Here is a 19318-nt window from a genome sequence, read left to right as displayed (position 1 = left end):
GCTCCTGAGAATACAAGCTGAAACATACGCTTGTCTGACGGCTTTGCTGTGACCACCATCATGCAACAGACAGGAGGTGACTTCCGTAAATTGTATTTGTCCCTTCAGATATTATGGTGCAGTGGCACAGCCTTTTTTGCCCTGTGGACTATCCTAGTCCTGCTTGCGTGGCAGCATACTATGGTCCCTTCTTAATCCATGATGGATCTGGTGAACTTCCTTTCTAGATCAGTACTTGTCAGGAGCACCATCTTTCTTACATGACCAGAATATAAGTGCACAGCACATCCAGTATTCCCAGGAAACAATGGGCTTTACTATGCACGAGCAGAGCAGCGCTCTGCATTCAATTTGCCTCGTCCCTGATCTGCTGCTGAGCTGTCCCTGAGAATAGTCAATAGGTAGGATGAGTTAGCCTGGTAGGCTGCAAGTTAACAGCTTCTAATGTCAATTGTAAAGTGTCATAAGTTATTACGGTAGCATAGTACATTTTCTAGCTCTTATGTGAAGAACTCGGTGCATGCTTTTTTTTTTCATACTCTCTGTTGATTTTAAGACTGTCAAATTTAGGAAATATTACAGTGCAACTTTAAACTGAAGAGTGTCTTAATGTTTTGCTTGCCTGTTTCCATAGTTGTTACGGAAATAAAACTATTGTGTGGGGTGTTTTTTCTTTTTTCTAAGGTTGTGAATGATCTAGTATTCAGTGGCTCCAGTGATCAGTCTGTCCATGCCCACAACATTCATGTGAGTCTCTTATATAAGATGTTGGAATGACTTTTGCTATTAGGGTAGTAAATTCCTGTGCTATTAAGTCAGTATTTCCAGAATTTTTCATTGACTGGTGGGGCAGAATAACTTCCAGAAAAGGAAGTCATATGATTTTGTTAATGTGACTATGCATTATAGCTAAGTAAGGAGGGATGCAGAGAATAAAATACCTTTGTAAACATAAACATGCTGACTGTTGTAATATGATGTACAATGCCTTTTCATCAGGGGATCTTGCGTTTGCAAATATTAGTACAAATGTGCTGATAATGAGGAAAGGGTTCGGAGCAAAGCCATGCGAGATACTCAGATGGGGGAAGAGTGTCTTTATTACAGGAAAAACTTGAGCAATACGAATAGTGTTCCAAACTAGCTGGTTCAAAAGCTGTTACCCTGTTGTGAATGCTTTGTCTCTAGCCTGCCACTCTCTTCCTTTTTCACACCATCTTTCCCCTCTGGTAGCAGAAGCATTCATGTACATATGCAGTAAGATAGATGAAGAAACTTACCAGAGGTAAATTTTAATTGACAAAACAAATTGTATATTTCTGTGTATTTAGCTAAATTTGCTCACTGATCCTTGTGGCTATGTAAGTACTACTAGTATTAACAGCAGAGTACGAATTGCAGGATAGATGGGAACATGTAACTGATGATGGAAAGAGGAGAAGTAGACACTTTTCGTAGTGGCATTCATTTCCCTTGTACTGGAATGGCTTTGTGTTAATTTGGGCAAAGAAAAGGATAAGTACTACTTCATCATAATATAGAAGTACCTTCACAGGAAATGGAAGTCTAATAAAGGGTGTTTCCATTGTTTGAGAAGTGAGCATTGGAGCTAGCTACCCTGTCTAGGTTAGATAAAACTGTTTTGTTTTGTTGTTTTAAAAAAAACCAAACAAACCCTCCAAACACCTATTTACCTTTGCTTTTTTTTGACACAGACTGGAGAGCTGGTACGGATCTATAAAGGCCATAACCATGCAGTAACAGTTGTGAATATTCTTGGGAAAGTGATGGTGACAGCATGTCTAGATAAATTTGTTCGTGTTTATGAACTACAGGTAAGAAAATAGATGGTTACTAATGACATTTACCTAATATGTGTTAATTAACGATTTTGAAGTCAAATGGAACTTATCTTTATGGTTGCTGGTCTCTGGCCCATCCTTCTTTTTCCTGTCACTCAGAATATATAATTGTCTCACCAGCCAAAATACACAGGTTTTAAAGAGTATACCTAAACCATTTTTTTGAGAACCTGGGTTATTCTAAGAGAATGACAGCTCAGAAAAGTGGGGAAATGTTAGTTTTGTCTGCTTGAAAGACCAAGTGCTTATTTGGACAGAAAGACTTACAGAAGCAATGTAAGCAAAAGAGCTTTCATGGTGGCTATGAAATTTGGAATCCACCAGGGGAGTTTAGTTGCTACCGGGAAACTGCTCTTGGAAGCATCGTCATCTGCATGTCTGTGAAAAATGTCTATTAACTGTCATGCTATTAAATGTCTGTTTGTTTCTTTCAAGTCACATGACCGCTTGCAAGTCTACGGAGGCCACACAGATATGATCATGTGTATGACCATCCATAAGAGCATGGTAACTTCCTTCTTTTTACTGGTCTCAAAGAGAAGGTTGTCATTTCCACAAGCATATACAACACAGTTTAAATTTTTCAGATAATGAAATCAACCCTATGTCTGACAAAGACAGAAGAACTTGGAAATGCCAGCCAAAAAAATCAAGTTGCTGTAACATCTTTGTATTTATGTGGTAATATTGTCTGGAGAAAAATTACCTTCCAGCTTACCGTAGTCTTAAAACAGTAGTTTTGTTTACAGTGATGATTGCAATGAGAAGTCTAGAAGTAGTAAAATATTTCCTCTTTTGAAGCATCAATCTTGTCTGACTTGTACTCAAGAGTCACACAGATGCTAGAGGAAAAACTTCACCCACAGTCAAACCTCTAGTAACCTGTGACAGAACCTAAACAAAGGTATGCAATTGATTTAGGTACACAGATTTCTTCATGCATCTGCACTGCAAGATAGGTTTCAGAAGTACTTCTGGATAAGTAACTTGCTTAAAACAGTCATTAAAAGCACTTATCTGCCTGCATGTGTAGGAATTAGTTTGCAAACTTTCTTTCAGATTGTAAAATTAAGAGTTATAGTAATGATCTGTAATAATTGAAGAATCAAGTCTAAGAACTGGTCTACTAATTGGAATACATACCGCCTAAGCTTCCCGTCTCATGGGGGTGAGATGGAGAGCTAAGTGCGCTCAGGCTTTGTGCTTACAGTCTGAGGCTTGAACTGTCCCCTGGCAGCGGTCTGTTCTGGGCATTCTCAAATCAAGTAAGTGTTAAGATGAGAAGCTTAGTGATCAGTGAAAGATTATAATTTTCTGCAGTAGTCTTTGGAGTAAAGTGCAGTCTCTTACACAGAGCAGATTGGCTGTTACGTCCTAGTGATGAATTTCCAAGAGCCGAAAGATGTGAACAAAAATAATAAATGAAATCTTCAGCTTGCAGAGTTTTTTGTATTATGTGAGGACCTTTTCTAATGATGAATGTTCTTTATGGGATTACGAGCATCTGACATGCTTTTCTTTCGAAAGGACAATTTTGTGTAGAGTATTTGCCTAACAAAAGTGTTTTTTAAGATGTCATTTTGCCTACCTTTTCAGAATCTGCATCAGTCTTTCTAAAATTCAGATATTTTTCCTCACCCTTCTTCCCCATCCCTTTTTGATTTACATATAACTGGTTAAGTCCTGGAAATATGTTCAACTTGACATTTATACCTAAAATTTTTTGCACTTCAGTGAATAGTAACATTATATTTTTAATTTTTCTGAACTTTTACACACGACACTATCAACGATAGAAGTTACAGAAACATTTCTTATTCATTCGTAGGTTTTTGTAAACTATGCATGCAAATCTTAATTAGGTTAGAATGATTTTTGTAAAAAAATTATAAGTCTTACATGTTGATATTTTACTGTTTTTATGTAATATACTCTACACTGAAGCTGCCTTCAAAATTTGACTTCATTTTTTTTCCTGTTATTCCCAGGTTGCTTATCCATAAATGTTTCTTTTACAGATCTACACAGGATGCTATGATGGCAGTGTCAGAGCTGTGAGGCTTAATCTGATGCAGAATTTTCGTTGCTGGGTAATAAGGAAAATGTTTTTAGCCTTCCTTTATTATACTTTTTAGACTAATTTTCTGGGGTGGTCACTAATCAATCTTGGATAGCTTGACCTTTAATTTATTATAATTAAATAATATTTTTAAAATGTACATGTACATTTTAAATGTAAGAATGTCTCACTAGTTCCATTTTACATTGTCTTTAGTATATGTGTATGCTTTGGAGAAGTTGGTAGTAGCGTCTTAAGTTATTTTTCTTTCTGGCAATTTTTAGATAGTGACATGTAACTGTTTAAAACACAAAACTTCAGCTGAGTGACATAGAAAAGCTGATTTACTCTGCTAAATAAGTGTAACTTAACTCCCGATGACCCTGTCTCAGGTAAGGTGAAGTCTTGTAAAGGCTTAATTCCTCTCTTCCTCCTATCCTTATTGCTGATAGTCTAGGCTTGAATAGAGGCAGGAGGAATCTCTGTAAAGCTGTAATTAAAGGAACAGAGACCATTGAGAATGGAAATGGAATAAGAAAATTAAAAAGTTACAGGAGGTGTTATGCATGTGAACAGTCTTGGTAGAATATTGTGAAGTTGCAAGAAGAAAAGCATTAGCTAAAATTCTTTTTACCTGACTTATTCTGGCATGTTTTGTCTACCAGTGGCATGGATGTTCGCTGATCTTTGGAGTTGTGGACCATCTGAAGCAACACTTGCTAACTGACCACACCAACCCAAACTTTCAGACCCTAAAATGTCGTTGGAAGAACTGTGATGCTTTCTTCACTTCCAGGAAAGGTTCCAAGCAGGTATGTGGTTGAACTAACGTGGTTGTATTTGGTAGTATAAAGTACTTTATAGCACCACAATTCACAGAATCATAGAAGGGTTTGTGCTGGAAGGGACCTTAAAGATCACCTAGTTCCAACCCACCTGCCATGGGCAGGGACACCTTCCACCAGACCAGGCTGCTCAAAGCCCCATCCAACCTGGCCTTGAACACTGCCAGGGAGGGGGCAGCTACAGCTTCTCTGGGCAACCTGTGCCAGTGCCTCACCGCCCCCATAGTAAAGAATTTCTTCCTTCTATCTAATCTAAATCTGCACTCTCTCAGTTTAAAGCCATTACGCCTTGTCCTATCATTACATGCCCTTGTAAAAAGTCTCTCTCCAGCTTTCTTGTAGGCCCCCTTCAGGTACTAGAAATCTGCTATAAGGTCTCTCAGGAGCCTTCTCTTTTCCAGGCCGAACAGCCCCAACTTTCTCAGCCTTTCCTCACAGGAGAGGTGCTCCAGCCCTCTGATCATTTTTGTGGCCCTCCTCTGGAGCCACTCCAACACTTCTATGTCTTTCCTGTGCTGAGGGCTCCAGAGCTGAACACAGGACTCCAGGTGGCGTCACCCCAGAGCAGACTGGAGGGGCAGAATCCCCTCCCCCGACCTGCTGGCCACACTGCTAGGGGTGCAGCCCAGGATACGGTTGGCCTTCTGGGCTGCAAGCGCACATTGCTGGGTCATGTTGAGCATCTCATCAGCCAGCACCCCCAAGTCTTCCTCCTCGGGGCTGCTCCAAATCCATTCTCTGCCCAACCTGCATTTGTGCTTGGGATTGCCCCAACCCATGTGCAGGACTTGATCCTATTTCCCTTAAAAAGGGTTAAATTCTTCTAGTCTTGACAGGCTTAACTGCGTACAGTTAGTCATACAAGGTTAATAGGGTTCAGTTTAACCTGTGACAGGTGAAGAGTGCAGCTAACTTGAGATATGTTCAGTTTAAAACAGTTTAATCCTAAAATATTACATGGAAATGGTAAAATTCTTGAAGTGTTAGAAGAAATGTTCATAGCTGTACTCAAGATGTTACGAAGTTTTTGTAGGAAAATTTTTTTTTTAAGATGAACACCCAATGGTCTTGAAACAGATTTTTATCCGTCACTACCCCACTTCGTTGGTGTGGATGCTGATGCTGTTTATTTTCACATGGGATTGGTTTTGCTAACAATCTTTAAATAAGTATAATGCATAAATTTCTGAGTAAATGTTTAGCATAGATGGGGAAAAAAATTAAGGCATAAGAGTTGGATGCCAGCTGGATTAAGTGATTTGGAAAGGACTGGGGGGTGGGTCGAAGGAGGGTTGTTACCTGTAGGCTGTTTGGTCAAATCCACATTTTACTCCTTGGCAATATAAACTTACTTCCTGTTGAATGATTTTCAAAATACGCAATGCAAGGAGGTGTCTTTGAGAACTAAGAAACAGAAGTAGAATCCTTACAATCCTTAATTTCTCTTTAAGCACTGGCTTTGGGTATGATTTGTTTATTTGATACACGCTTCTAGTCAGAAAGGAAGATGGTTTTTACTTGTCTTGAATCATGTGGTATGTGACATACTTTATATGTGTGATTTAATAGCTTGGCATTTATTTATTTTTTTATATATATTTAAAAAAATGTTTTTTAGAAGCATTAAGACAAAAAATGTATGTTATCCAGAATGTCACTTTCACTGAAGCTTCAAGAATCTTTTGCAAAGTTTTTTGTGATGACTTTTATTTAAACTGACTTCTCTGGTTCTTTTCTAGGATGCTGTAGGACACATTGAAAGACATGCTGAGGATGACAGCAGGATTGACTCATGAAGCTTTTCACCTCCCACATTGGGAAGTAATTTCGTATGTCAGAATTATTCCAAATAACATCAGTTTCTTACTCCAGTCTTTCCTCTTTCTTTTCCCACTTGGAATGCAAAAACAGAGTGGGGCTTAAATGCGTTGCTATAGAGACTGCAGGTTGTGTTGCACTCTGTAGCAATAAGGCTGGTCAGTTACGACTTGGCCCGAGTGGAAGATTCTTGCAAGTTTTTAATTCATTGACAGATGAGAATTTTCCCTCCTCTTGTCTGCCTTGGTTTTTTTGTTGTTTGTTTTTTATGTTTTTGGTTTTTTAGAAGCATAGTCTGCGAGTCTGTGGAAATCCAGAGGGGTGTTGAGAACTGAGATTAACAATAGGTGCTGTTACTTGCAGACTCAGCTTGAAGCCTGATAAGTGTCTAAGACATGTCTGGTTTTATGTTGCATCCAAGTCTTTTAGCTGGTTTTAATAAAATTCTTCAAACCAGAATATCACAAATTCTAACAGTATAACCTGAATATCCAGTGTACATTTTGACTTTCTTCATAAAAAGAAAAGGTATTTTATGGAGAACTGGAATAAAGTAATTTTTTTATTTTAATTGTAACTTATTTTTTATTCCTTGTGTAAAAATTTATACAGTCACAGACTGCCCTAAATACTGTACCTCCTGTGGTATTTTGTTTATTTGGAGGAAAGCAGTTATTTCTTGAGAGGTGTGCCAGTAGCAGCAAAACAGCCAGAACAGTGGCTCCACTCAAGTGCTTTGCAATCTTAGTCTTTTTAAATATAGGTCATTGTCTATGGGAAAGAGTGGTGTCAGCTTTTGTGTTAGTTAAATACCAGCATAACCACTGCTGTCTTGATACAGCACCATAGCTGGGTTCCTGATTTTGTTAAGAATCTTAGTGACTGAGCTTTGCAGTCCCCTCTCTTCATGGCATAGCAAACTAAGAGAAATGCCAAGGCACTGCCTAAGTGCGTCCACTTAGGTAGCATTTTGTTTCTGTTGTGAACTGGCTTAACTGGCTTGGGCTATATCAAATTCACAAAAACTCGACTAGAAAGAATGGAGCAGGATTTTAAAGGATTTTAAACTCTGAAGTTCTCAAGCAGAAGCTGAGGATAAAAAAATGCATATCGCATGTGAACATCTCGTTTCTACTAATGCGCAGAAGGTACCACAGAGAAGCCAGTGCAGAGGGAAAGACTTCCTGTTTCCCAGGGTTCCTCTGCAGGTGTCCTGTGGGGTGGAAAACATTACCCATTAAGTTCAGTGAAATGTACTTCTTGCATTTGTGATCCTCTCTCCCATAACGACACTAATTTAGCAAAGAGCTCTCTTAACCAATGAGACTAATCTAGCAGGGAGCTTTGCATTCACTTTTGCCTAACGTGCTGCTCAGGGTAAAAAAAGCAGAGGTTTCCTGAACTATAACAGAAGGTAAAGACAGCCCAGTGCTAAAACTGGAGCTGCTTATAAATGAATCCAGCGCTTTTCAAACAAATTGAATGACATCTCTTTCACCGCTACTTGGAGGCTTGGTATGCCAACCATAGGCCAAAGAAGTTTTATAGCCTCGTTCTTTGACTGTAAAGAAGCCTTTTTAGCCAAGAAAGTGACTGAGAAAAGCCCACTGCCATCAAACCAAAGAACTTCAGGGCCTTCTCTGAAGCACACTGGTTTTGTATTGTGTTAGCGCACAAGCAGAATTTCTCTCTAATTGCTTGACATTGTTTTATTTATTTTTCTTTTTTTTTTTTTGTGAGAAACAGAAGTAAAATAGGAATGAGATGCAGTAGCATCCTACTTCAAGGACATGGGAACCGCTCAGGTTCCAGTGCTTTTGTGGTGATTTGTTTGGCATTTTTTATTAAGCTGTTTGTGGACAGGAAAAAAACCCAGTACGTGGCTCAGACCCCAGACTATTTTGAGGGTGGGTTTGTTTGGGATTTTGGGGTGCATTTGTGGTTTGTTTGGTGTCTTTTTTTTTTTTTTTCTTTCTTTCTGAGGTCTGTGGATGAAGCAATTCAAGAGAGAGTCAAGTTCAGGGAAATCTCTGAGCAGGGTAAATGTTTTCTGATGCAGGCTGTGTTGCTCTAGAGCCTCCAAGAGTTGTTGGGTGGTTTTTTTTTTTTCCATGACCTAAAAGCAGAAGACTGCATAATACTTATACCATTTCCAAAATTATTGATGTTCAAGTGTTTTTCTGTGTTTTTTTTTTTTTGAACCACCGTGAGGGAGCATGTCAAAGTGTAGCATAAATAATGTGAACGTCTCAAGCCGTCCTTCAAGGACTGTGCTTGAAGTGAAGGTGTGGACATGTGTGTCCTGAGGACAAGCATGTGGAGTGATTGTAACATTCTGAAAAATGGTGTGTGAGGGTAGATTTTTTTTTTACTTCTTTCTTCTGATTCTTCACATTCTTTCAGCTGTTTTCAGGAACCTGTGAAGATCTTTCTCACTAGACGTTGCAACAAGCACAGTTATTACACTTTGTTTGCATTCCTGATTGCTTGTTGGGTTTATCTTTTCTAGTTGGTGGAAGCAGACTTCCTTTTCTTGTAGTCAATGATATTTCCTTATCTGTCCTTGAAAACAGTCCTCCTGAAAGGTCTGGACTCCTGAAATCCATAGCTTTACCAGTGGCGTCTTTTGCTACTTTGTAGGACATTTCAGTTATGTTGTAAGAATCTTAAAACGGAGAAGAGGCAAGAAAATAGGAGAGCTGCATGAGAATTTACAAAATCTTGCTTCATAAATTAAAAACAATTTTAAAAACTGCTCAGGGTTTCAGAGGAAAATGCTGTGCTGCTTTGTCCTGAGGATATCTTAGAACGGTTTGCTATGAAGTTGTGCAGCTGTGGAAATGCCCAGGCTTCTCTGGAGTTCTGTGGGGAGGTTTCCTCTTTGTTCCGCTGGCATTCGGTGCAGCTTTCGCTGGTGGCCATGCACTTCTTCTGGGGGCAGTTGCAGAGGAGAGGTGCCAAACTAATGTATTGGCTTGGTAGCCATTAATGAGGTCCTCTCCGGTCTTGCAGCTTAGGGTTTTCACTCCTGGTATACTCCAGTCAAAGAGTGTAACGACTTTAGGAGGGTGGACTATTTGTGAAATTTAACAGAGTGATGTTTGCGGAAAAAGCAGTACTGCATACCCGAAGCCTGTTTTAGGACTATTTTTGTTTTCAGTTTGTTTTTATGCAAGTAAAAAGTTATGGGTGGAAGAGTGAGTAGAGTGAAGGTTTGTTTTGTGGTTGGCTGTGTTTATTTTATTAGTCAAATGTTAAATAATGAGCTCTGGACTTGCTATATGGCTGACTACATATGGCAGGCCCTTTGCGGGCCGAGCAACCATTTTCCTCTCTGCAGGCCTGACATTGCGCCTGTTAAGCTATGAGCCTCCGCAGCGGACAGAAAGTGCTCAGAGGCCTTGTACGCTTTAATGATACAAAGAATGGGCCAGGCGCTACTGCAGCCAGTTACAGCATTCTCTTCAAACGCTTGAGAACTTGTTGTGCCGTAGGCATAGCAAGCCCAGCCCAAGCTCCGAAAGGAGGGCGCGAGTAGCATGAAATGACCAGTTGAAGTTCACGTGCGCTGCAAAGCTTGAAATTCCCCAACCCCGATAGCCTCACATGTATTGAATGGTGAGGCAGTGCTAGGACTGGTCGATATTTGTTGCTCCTTTCTCCTTCAGATTGCTGGCAAAATTAACAGCTAACTGGCAGTGCAAACACTCTGTGGCCTTACGCTGATGCTTCTGCACGTGGAAGGGGCTGGAGGGGAAACCGCTGAGTCCGTTGGTACGAAGATGCATTAGATATCCCAGCTTCTGCTTGCCTTGGGGCACTTACGTGTGGATTGCAGACTTCAAATGTATTATCAGCACATGAGCTGACTTCGGCAAAACAGCAGGAGTTTGGCTGTGTGGTGTGTTTGAAGTAGTGCAGTTCTTGATGCACATTTTCAAACTGTACAATTATGCCAGATCAAGGTGAATGATAACTGAAAACTCATGATAAGCTGTAGGTTCCCAGAAACAAAAATGTGGTGTTGGGAAAATACTGTTCCCTTCTTTTTGAATTAAAACACGGGTACAGATGAATCTTGGTTTTCAGGCTTTCATGATACGATCATTCAGTCTAAGTTGTCCAGAGTTGCAGAATATGTGAGGGAGGGATAAGGAAACTGTTTTAGCTACTGTTTGTAAAATATTTAATAGTGAAAGTAAAGAGCAAACTGTGTAGGTATATATTCTGTTATATGTGCCTGCCAGCTTCTCAAATTTCATTTTACTGTAAGTGTTAAACAGTCTCTTTGAAGAATGGAAGTGGAATGCAACAACATGATTGAGTATTTAATAATTTAAGCTGTGTAGAACACGTGCACAGATTGACTTTTGTTTTCTTCTTTCACTTCGGTACAAAGCTGTGAGTGTAATAACGAAGCTTTACACAGCAAAAGAAGAAAAAAGAAGGAAAAAAAAAGAAAAAGAAAAATAAAAGTTCTTTATATTGTTATGGTTTGTCAGTCTGATTCTTCTTTGTTTTGAATAGAATGATACTTTCACAGGATTTGGTAGGACTTAACTTTGTTCTGGATTTTTTTTTCATATATAATCAGGGAGGCCACTTTGAGGCTCCAGCACTGGCAGGAATGTTGCCAAGTTTTTCCTCCCAATGTGCAGGGAAAATGGAAACTGTCCACCCAGCTGGTGCCGCCAAGATGACACAATGACTCCCTTGCTTCACAGCCCGCTGCAAAGGGAAGTTCTCTAGAGCTGTTGGTAGTCCACCCACCAGGACTTTAAGGACCAGTTTTGAGTTGCTGATCAAAAATCCTGATTTTGGTCTTCCGAGTGATAGATTCTGTTTTTCTAGGAACACCCTAAGCAAGAGCATCTCTGCCATATTTTTGTGTGGAAAGTAATAGCTTAGTGGAGAGAACTCACGGCCGGTAACGCAGGGCTCCAACTGTTCCAGTCATCTTAAAAACCTGATTTGGCTTAAAACAAAAGTTGAATTTAAAGGAGAATAACTCTTTAGATAAACTATTGGTTTTTCTTACTTTTTCAGAGTAAGTTACAGTGTAGGACAATATTAAGAAGTTTATAGCCAAAAGGTTTTGTGTTTCTTAGTGACTTTTCAGTTAAATGTGCTGCTTAGCAGAATAACTCTGAGTGGATGCTACGATTTGTTTTTACAGTGTTGCTTTGTTACTTTTCACCAGTAGAGAACTAAGTAGATGGTTTTATGGTTTTCCTGACGAAGTCTGATCTCTTCCCACCTCTTCTTGCACATTTTGTTTTTGCTTCCATTTTTATGTTGATCAACGATTCACCAGTTGTAAAAGCCTGTCATCCCTAAAGCTGGTAACGATGGAGCTCTCAAGCTCAATGGCTTTTTTATTTTTAATGCATTCAAGGACCAAACTGGCAAGTGTTTGAGATACTAAGCTGACTTCACGCTTGGCATAAAACTCCAAAAGCTACCGCTCAAGGTTCATCCTCCTCTGATCTTTCAAAATAAAAACAAAAAACAAGGCTAAAGCTTAGGCCAAAATCTGATTTTATTTTCAGTGCAATTAAATTAATTGTACTTACACATTCTAATAGTCTTCCAAAAGTGTTCAGGCTAACATAGTGTCTGATTCTGCTACGAGTTGCCTCTTATAATAAAGCAATATACAATACTGTCTGGAAATAGGACTCAGGGTGGGGGTAGATAGATATCTATATTTGTATGTATAAGAGGTTTTCTGTCTTGAATGGCAAACAACTTTCTCAATGTTACAGAGAATGCAGTTACAATAAAAAACATTTAAAATGTCCAATGTGTAATTAAGGTACTATGGGGCTACTAAAAATGAGAGCTGATTGCTCCGTTCTGATACTTCTGGCGAGGCATTAGACCGAGCCGTACCTAGGTATCGCAGTCTGTTGTGCCTTACTTCCACGTTTCCAGCACAGCAGAGAACCAACCTGCACAGCCACAGCTCTAACGATGCAGGCGATTGGGAGGCATGATATTAATGTCATCTAGCACAATCTCACGTGAAATGCTCAGTCAACATTATGCAGAGGGTAAAATGGTAGCATCAAGAGCAGGACAATGAGTTAATGACAAGGTGATAGTAAACTCCTCTGACTTTCACAGTTCAAACTCAGTCCCAGTTTTACCTGACTCGAGGGAAGACTTTTCCAGTTGTCAGCATAAGCAGAGTAACGATGCGTGTTCCATGTCTTTACCATGCAGAAAAAGCTAAATTCAGTCATCAATAAATTAATCCTTGTTGCCTGAAGGAAAACATCAGGAAGTCATAACAGTAGTTACGGAATATGCGCACTGGTCTGCCTACTGGAGTGTGGCTCTTTCTTTTTCCAAGGGCTTCTTCTGATGTGCTGTTTATCTCGGCGAGTGAAGCACGTAATTAGGAAATGCTGTTGTTTGCACTTGGGGGTGAATGGAGGTGGTTACTCAGAACAGAAGTCTCGAGCGTTGTCTTGATTAAGGTGGGTGCTGGCTCCGGTGTTACGCGTACATTGTGAGCTGCAGCCACTGAAAAAAAGGATTAGAATTAAAGGATGAAAGCTTGTTGGCATCCTTCAACAAACTGTATTGAGACGGCCACCGTCACTGTGGCTGGAAGGCAGCTACCTGCAGACGCTTAGTATGAAGCATACTGGCAGTGGGGAACTTTGTCTTAGGCTTCTTGCTCCTATTTTGCCTTCCCTTCCAAGAAGCGAGGGGTGTTTTTGCGGTCTCCCTAGCAGAAGACATGCCTTTAAGCTGAAACTTTCCAAGTGTTCGTAATAAGATTTAAAACAGGTGAAGAACTATGTTAAACCCCATTATCAGTTCACGCCTTTGAACTAAAGTATGCTTCATCTTAACTGCCTCACTAAAAAACACTCAAAGGTTTTTTGAAGCACTTTAAAGATAATGAAGAGTCTGCAGCTGCGCCCTTCAGCACCAGCTGGAGTCCTACAGAGCAGCTGTTGCTGGCAGGTCATGGATACAGCTTTTTTCTTTGTAAAATAGCTAACAAAAATTGTAGGAGGTTTTGCGGACTCTACCATTTAACTGACAATTTCAGACCAACTCTCATAGGCTCTATTGAGAATGTGTGCAATGATTAGTACAAATAAAATTTAGTATTGAGACTTTGGGTTAGAAATACTGGCATAAACCAGTTTACCTCCAGGACGTTGAGCTTAATGATGCCATCTCCGTCTTTATCAAAGGCGTGGAATGCCCCTAAAGCAAGGAAACAAAAGTATAGAGCATAGATTAAATTACTGTGTGTCTAAAGATGATCCCAGGCAGCAAACCAAATTGTGCTCCTGATGCGTTGTGCAAACTTGTGCAGATATTTACTTACGTGGTCAGCAAGTATTTCTGCTATGTTTGTCCTTAGCTAATACAAAGAGAAACTCAATGGCTTATTTTCTTTTGTGTTTGTATGGCTGTCATATTTTACATTCCCTAAGCACATAAATTATTAAATCTGTCTGTAGGCAGTAGTGCTTTGAGTACGACGGTGCAGTTTGGGGGCGAGGAGGGGAGGCAGGGCAGGAAAAGCGGGGCAGCCACTCACTGAACATGGCGTCCAGGCGCACGAAGCAGCAGATGAAGCTGTCGAAGTCGATGTTCATGTTCTTGTCGGCATAGCGCATGGTGATGATATCGTAGAGCTGGTTGTTCAGCCGGAACCCTGCAGAGGACCAGAAACGGGGCAGAGCTGGGCTGCGCCCGGGGGAAGTGCTGGTGCCGGCCAGGCCTCCCGGAGCGGTGTGGCCGCAGGCGCTCCCTGGCCCAGCCGAGGCTCAGGCTGGAGGGTGCTGCTGCAGCCACTAAATACAACAAAGTAAAGCTATAAGGAGCTTCCCTGTGTCCAGCTGCTTCCTTAAAACAGAAGCAGTGGTTTGAAATTATGACTTGGGAGGGCTGACAGCATGTGAGGTACCTCATGCCGTAAATATGAAGAGGAGGGGTCTCCACCAAAGACTTTGCAGCTTAGCTGAGCCTGAGAAGAGCAAAGCAACAAAAACCAGGCAGCAGAAACATAGGAGGAAATCGGTATCAAAACATAATTACACAGTGGTCAAAAACAAGACACACGAGGTAACTCCTCGGCGCAGCAGTTCCGAGCTGTGGCACTGGCTGCTGTAGCCTGCAACCGCGCTTCATCGGGGTCTGTCATGCTGAGGGTACTGCTGCTTGTTGGCTGAACCCTACGTCGTGCACAGTCCATGTGCTGCAAGACTGGGAAATTTTTATTGCAAAATGTGTTCTTAGTTCTAAAGTTGGGGCAGGAGGTATTTAAATAATTTTTTTTTTACATTGACATCTTTCCTGGTGAGAATGGAAACCTGAAAAATAAAAACAACCCATATTTCTACTGCAGCAGGAGTCCAGGTCCAGGTGTAGTTTTGCCCTTAGCAAAGGATCAAATCACTGATGTTTTGCAAAGTAGAAGACAGCCATCTGTTTCTGTTCCTTGATGAACTGGTAACTGATGTGCAAAAATACTACTGAAGATAAAGCATTGCTGAAACCATCACATTTAGGTTTATGGTGCTGCTGCAGATATTCTGATTAAAGAAGCCATCTTGCTCCCTTAGTGAAACAGCAGCTGGTAAAGACATTTGCTGGGGGAGGTCTGCTGTCCAGAGAAAGAGGCACACCAACGTGCTTGAGGCAAGAAGCAAGAAAAGTCAAAAGCCTCTGTTTGCAGGATGAATTTCATTAACTGCAACTTTGGCAAAATGCTTTCTTCTTACTGCACAGGTAGAAGAAGGAGACCGAGCCCACAGCGGCTTACTGCCTCTAAGAAACATGAGCAGGACTCAAGAAATGTCTGTCCAGTCGCCTCTCATGCAAACTTGGACATTGACCTGCTCTGCCTTGGTTTCAGCACCTGTACACATGGGTTGAAGGTTTTCTGCTGTTCTTTGGTTGCTCCTTACACAAACATAAAGAATCCACAGCTTAAATGAAACCAAATGTCTTCAGTGCTCACTGGTCCCCCTGGACAGCAGGACCCCGAGTGGGAGATCCTTAGGACAGCAGAGCGTCATTCACTGGAAAGTTTAAAGAGCAGAAGAGATCTGTTTGGTTGGCAAGACGTACAAGACTTGCTGTTTGGATATTTGAGAAGCTCTGTTGGGGAAGTAACGATTTCTGAATTTCTGTAGGGTCTCTTTTTAAATGGCTGCACTGTGTTGCTGATTTCACCCTGTCATAGATCAACCAAAATAAGGTTTCTTTGGCTGTTGGGCATTGAACAATAGGAGAAGTACCTGCATCATTGACTGCATTGCGCATCTCATAGCTGTTAATGGTTCCTGAATGATCCGTGTCATAACGCTTGAAAATTTTCTGGAAAAAAGGATAAAATAAATACAAAACAGAAATAAAAGCTTCTGCTGAGTGTACCCACTGACTGGGTATGGGATGGGTGCCTCAGGCACTTGGAGGCTTTGCCATTTGCCTTATATTGCTGCTTCTGGGCAGTCTGGGTTGTTAGCACAGAACTCCTCAGTCACAGAGTAAAATAATTTAGATCCATGCTGTGAGAAGCAAAAAGCTCCCACCTAGAGACTCTCCTTATTTGACTTGAGTTTATGCTGCTAATCCTCTCTCTTGATTGTCCTAATTAAGCTATTTGCAAGGCCTTATTCTAGTTCCCATCACCCTCCTCCTCCAATTTGTATGCCTCTGCGCTGTTCTCATGGGGGGATACCTTTACATGAGTGCTGGAGCTTCAGAGATTCAGGCTGTTTGCTTAGGCTGTGAGTAGGATGAGGAGAGATGTTACTCATCTTTTTAGAAGCTAATTTCCAATTTTTTTAGCTTTTCTTTTTATTACAGTGTATGTAGAGAGGTCTGGTTTTCCTACACAAGTTTTTGTGCTGCAGAAGCTGTGAAGAACAACATGAACACCAGCAATACCTGCCAGCTTTTAATCTTGTCCCAGAGGTGTTGAAACTCATCGAAGTTTATCTTCCCTGAGCCATCTGTCTGTGATGCAAACACTCAGGTAAAGAAACCACAATGTTTTTAAGAGAAATTTAATTTAAGTCTGCAGCTACTGGTGAAGAGATGAATGAGTTCAGGATCTCCTCAGCATTAAGAGCTGGCTGAGCTGCAAAGTGAAATGTTTGTGAATGTTTTGGTTATTGTGCATATTATTTTGTTTCAGGAGTGTGAAATACTATTTGTAATTTGTGTGGAAGTAAACATCTGGTACAGGAGAGAGGCTTGCTCCTGGAGCTACTATAAAGCGTATGAGCAGGATGTTTTAATGGGCTCTTTCCAAATACCTCAAAATGTGAAGCTTGCTCAACATTTTTAAGACAATTGAGCTTTATCCGAGAATGAAGCTCTTTCTGCCTTGCTTAAAATGAATTGAAAACTAAGCAAAATGTTGACTAAAGCAATTTACAAAAATATGTTTAGAGTCCAACTATTATACCTCTGGGCTATAGTTACAATTTTGTTCTGGTTATGTTTGAGTGTGCTTATGTTCTCTCAAAATCATGCGTTATGTCAAATAGGAAAACTGAGTGATGTTGTATCAGAGGTAACCCCATATGGCATCTGGTAGTGTGTTTTATTATACCTGCTCTGAGACAGTTTCTGTATGCGTTGCATGCTAAGCACACAGTGGAATGTATAATACGTTATAGACGTAAAGGTAAGAGAGAAATATAGTAAGTCTGTTGGCAAGAACTGTAGTTATGTTGAGTTGGTTTAAAAACAAAACAAAAAAATCATGCTTTAGTACATGAGTTGGGCAGTCGCTGAGGCCTACGGAAGGGTATCATACTGACCAACTTATTCTGTAGCTTTCTGTTTTGGGATATTTTCATCTGCCAGCTACGCTAATGTTGAGATGACTGGAGTTAGGATGGGCCAAACCAGGAATGTTGTCTTATCTGAATGCTGTGTTATCTGACTGTAGACTAGAATGTCCTGTTCTGCTTCCCTGGCTTAGTAAGTTGTGTGTGTGTAGTGGTGGGAAATACAGCCCCAGTGGAGTAGTGTGGTATCAGGCACTCCTCTTTCACCAGGAAAGGATACATCCATTAAAGCAATCATGCTGCGGCAGGATTCCAGTTCAAATCCTTCTGTCTTTAGGTCCTTATCTGAAATAGATGATCCCAGGTGAAAAAAGATCATGTAAGTCAGCAGGGGCTTCTTCCTCTTAGGTGTAAGTCTACTCAAAGTAGAAGCCAAACCTACTTCCTTTGTCCAGTAAGAAATGAGTGATAGAGAAATCTGAAAAGACTCCTAACATTATTGCATGTGAATTAGAGATGACTTTTCTTGACCTGTTATATACAATAAAAACCTCTGGAAAACTCTAACATAACTTCCAGGTAACTAAGCAAGCCCAGGGTCTGTAGGGTAAAGTTTGCGAAATGCGGAAAAAGGTCTGCCTCTCCATTAGAATAATTTTTTTTAAGGGCATCTGCAAACTGCTAGAAATGCTACATTATCCTGTGTGGTGCTTCTGACGAACATTTGCTCATTTTTGTGATATCAGTACTTCATCACTCATAGAGAGCATCTCTTATGAAAATTTCAGCTCGCTAAAATCTCAGATGCAAAGTCCATGGAAGTGCAACTAGGAAATTTGTGAGTTTGAAACCGTAAATAATTTTTAGAGTGCTACTCAGGAGTGGAGGGTTATGTTATATCGCAGATTTCTTTGTCCAGAGTTAATAAAAAACATGCTCAAACTCACGTTTTTTTACGACGTTATTGAGAACGTTCCTGAGTTCTTCAGCATTGATCTCCATGTCCTGGTGGGAAATGTGGTGAGAATGTCATTAATTACAGCATTGCTTATTAAGCAGAACATTTTATGGATGTATATGCTAAAAGTATGAAGTCCTTGGTCACTTTTCAGTATGGCATATATATATACATGCTTCAAACTAGAGAGCATTCTAGTTCATGTAAACATTAGTCCAAATCTTTCTTGAGGCTGCAGTACCAGGTAGGTCTAAAGTTTGCATATAGCGCTTGTTAAACTATAACTGGCATAATGAACAGTAATTTCAAGCCACTGTATAAGCCAAAAATCCCTGTAACCCATTTGCAGCCTCTTCTTTTATGGAATTCTTTGAGCTGTTTTTACTTTTAACTTCACTCATTATGCATATACTGGAGGGCATTGTATTTCTACTTGTTTATACCTGTTATGCAAAATAGCATCTTGTAGTAGTGATAGAAGTAAAAGCCTGAATTTAAATAATGCTCTCTTATACACAATGCGAATAGCTTATATGTACATATGAGGATAGCTGTATACATAATTGGATTTTTATTTGATTTTGCTTAGCTTCAGATCTTAGAGGAAATTTAATGGAAGGAAATTCAAAGGAAATTATAAAAAGCAGTGGTTTAAATCCATGAAGCAGTTGATGTGGGTGCTGTTGTGGCTAGGCTGCTTTGATGGCAGAGACAGGGATTGGTTGCATACTCACATCCCCTGCAATCTGTCGGAAAATATTCCTGAACTGTTTTTCCTCTTCACTCCCCTCACGAGCTTTTGCTGAAGGATGCTGAAAAGAGACAAGTAAAGAAGAGAAACAGCCTTAGCCCAGCAGGGAAGGGAAGGGGCCTGGGGGGCTCACTCGCCCTTGTGCGAAGGAGCCTCCGAGTGAATCTGGAGCTCTTTGGAGGAACGGGTTGTCCTCCTGTTTCCCCTTTTCTTGGGTAACTGTGTTCCTTGGCAAAACTGCCGAGTATTT

At 40.5% G+C, this 19318-nt stretch overlaps 2 protein-coding genes across 9 annotated transcripts in view; one reads left to right on the top strand and one right to left on the bottom strand.

The window, feature by feature from the left end:
* ZNF106 (zinc finger protein 106) overlaps window positions 1-11075 on the top strand; it is a 42503-nt gene extending 31428 nt beyond the window's left edge. For all 4 annotated transcript variants that reach the window (XM_075425204.1, XM_075425205.1, XM_075425201.1 and 1 more), the window contains exons 17-22: window positions 685-747; window positions 1716-1835; window positions 2298-2369; window positions 3881-3952; window positions 4587-4733; window positions 6506-11075. In XM_075425204.1, coding sequence (XP_075281319.1) covers window positions 685-747; window positions 1716-1835; window positions 2298-2369; window positions 3881-3952; window positions 4587-4733; window positions 6506-6562 — 531 coding nt within the window. In that variant the 3' untranslated portion in view covers window positions 6563-11075. The remainder of the gene's footprint in view (window positions 1-684; window positions 748-1715; window positions 1836-2297; window positions 2370-3880; window positions 3953-4586; window positions 4734-6505) is intronic.
* A 1030-nt stretch (window positions 11076-12105) lies between these two features.
* The window catches only part of CAPN3 (calpain 3), a 29915-nt gene continuing 22702 nt past the window's right edge, over window positions 12106-19318 (bottom strand). For all 5 annotated transcript variants that reach the window (XM_075427307.1, XM_075427309.1, XM_009933092.2 and 2 more), the window contains 8 exons: window positions 19052-19129; window positions 18307-18364; window positions 17640-17704; window positions 16509-16577; window positions 15857-15935; window positions 14152-14268; window positions 13753-13811; window positions 12106-13112 (listed from right to left, as the gene is read on the bottom strand). In XM_075427307.1, coding sequence (XP_075283422.1) covers window positions 13086-13112; window positions 13753-13811; window positions 14152-14268; window positions 15857-15935; window positions 16509-16577; window positions 17640-17704; window positions 18307-18364; window positions 19052-19129 — 552 coding nt within the window. In that variant the 3' untranslated portion in view covers window positions 12106-13085. The remainder of the gene's footprint in view (window positions 13113-13752; window positions 13812-14151; window positions 14269-15856; window positions 15936-16508; window positions 16578-17639; window positions 17705-18306; window positions 18365-19051; window positions 19130-19318) is intronic.

Source organism: Opisthocomus hoazin, chromosome 7 (assembly GCF_030867145.1).
Source record: "Opisthocomus hoazin isolate bOpiHoa1 chromosome 7, bOpiHoa1.hap1, whole genome shotgun sequence".
NCBI lineage: Eukaryota > Metazoa > Chordata > Aves > Opisthocomiformes > Opisthocomidae > Opisthocomus > Opisthocomus hoazin.
Note: the sequence above shows the minus strand (reverse complement) of the source record. Positions and strands in the feature narration are given on the sequence as shown.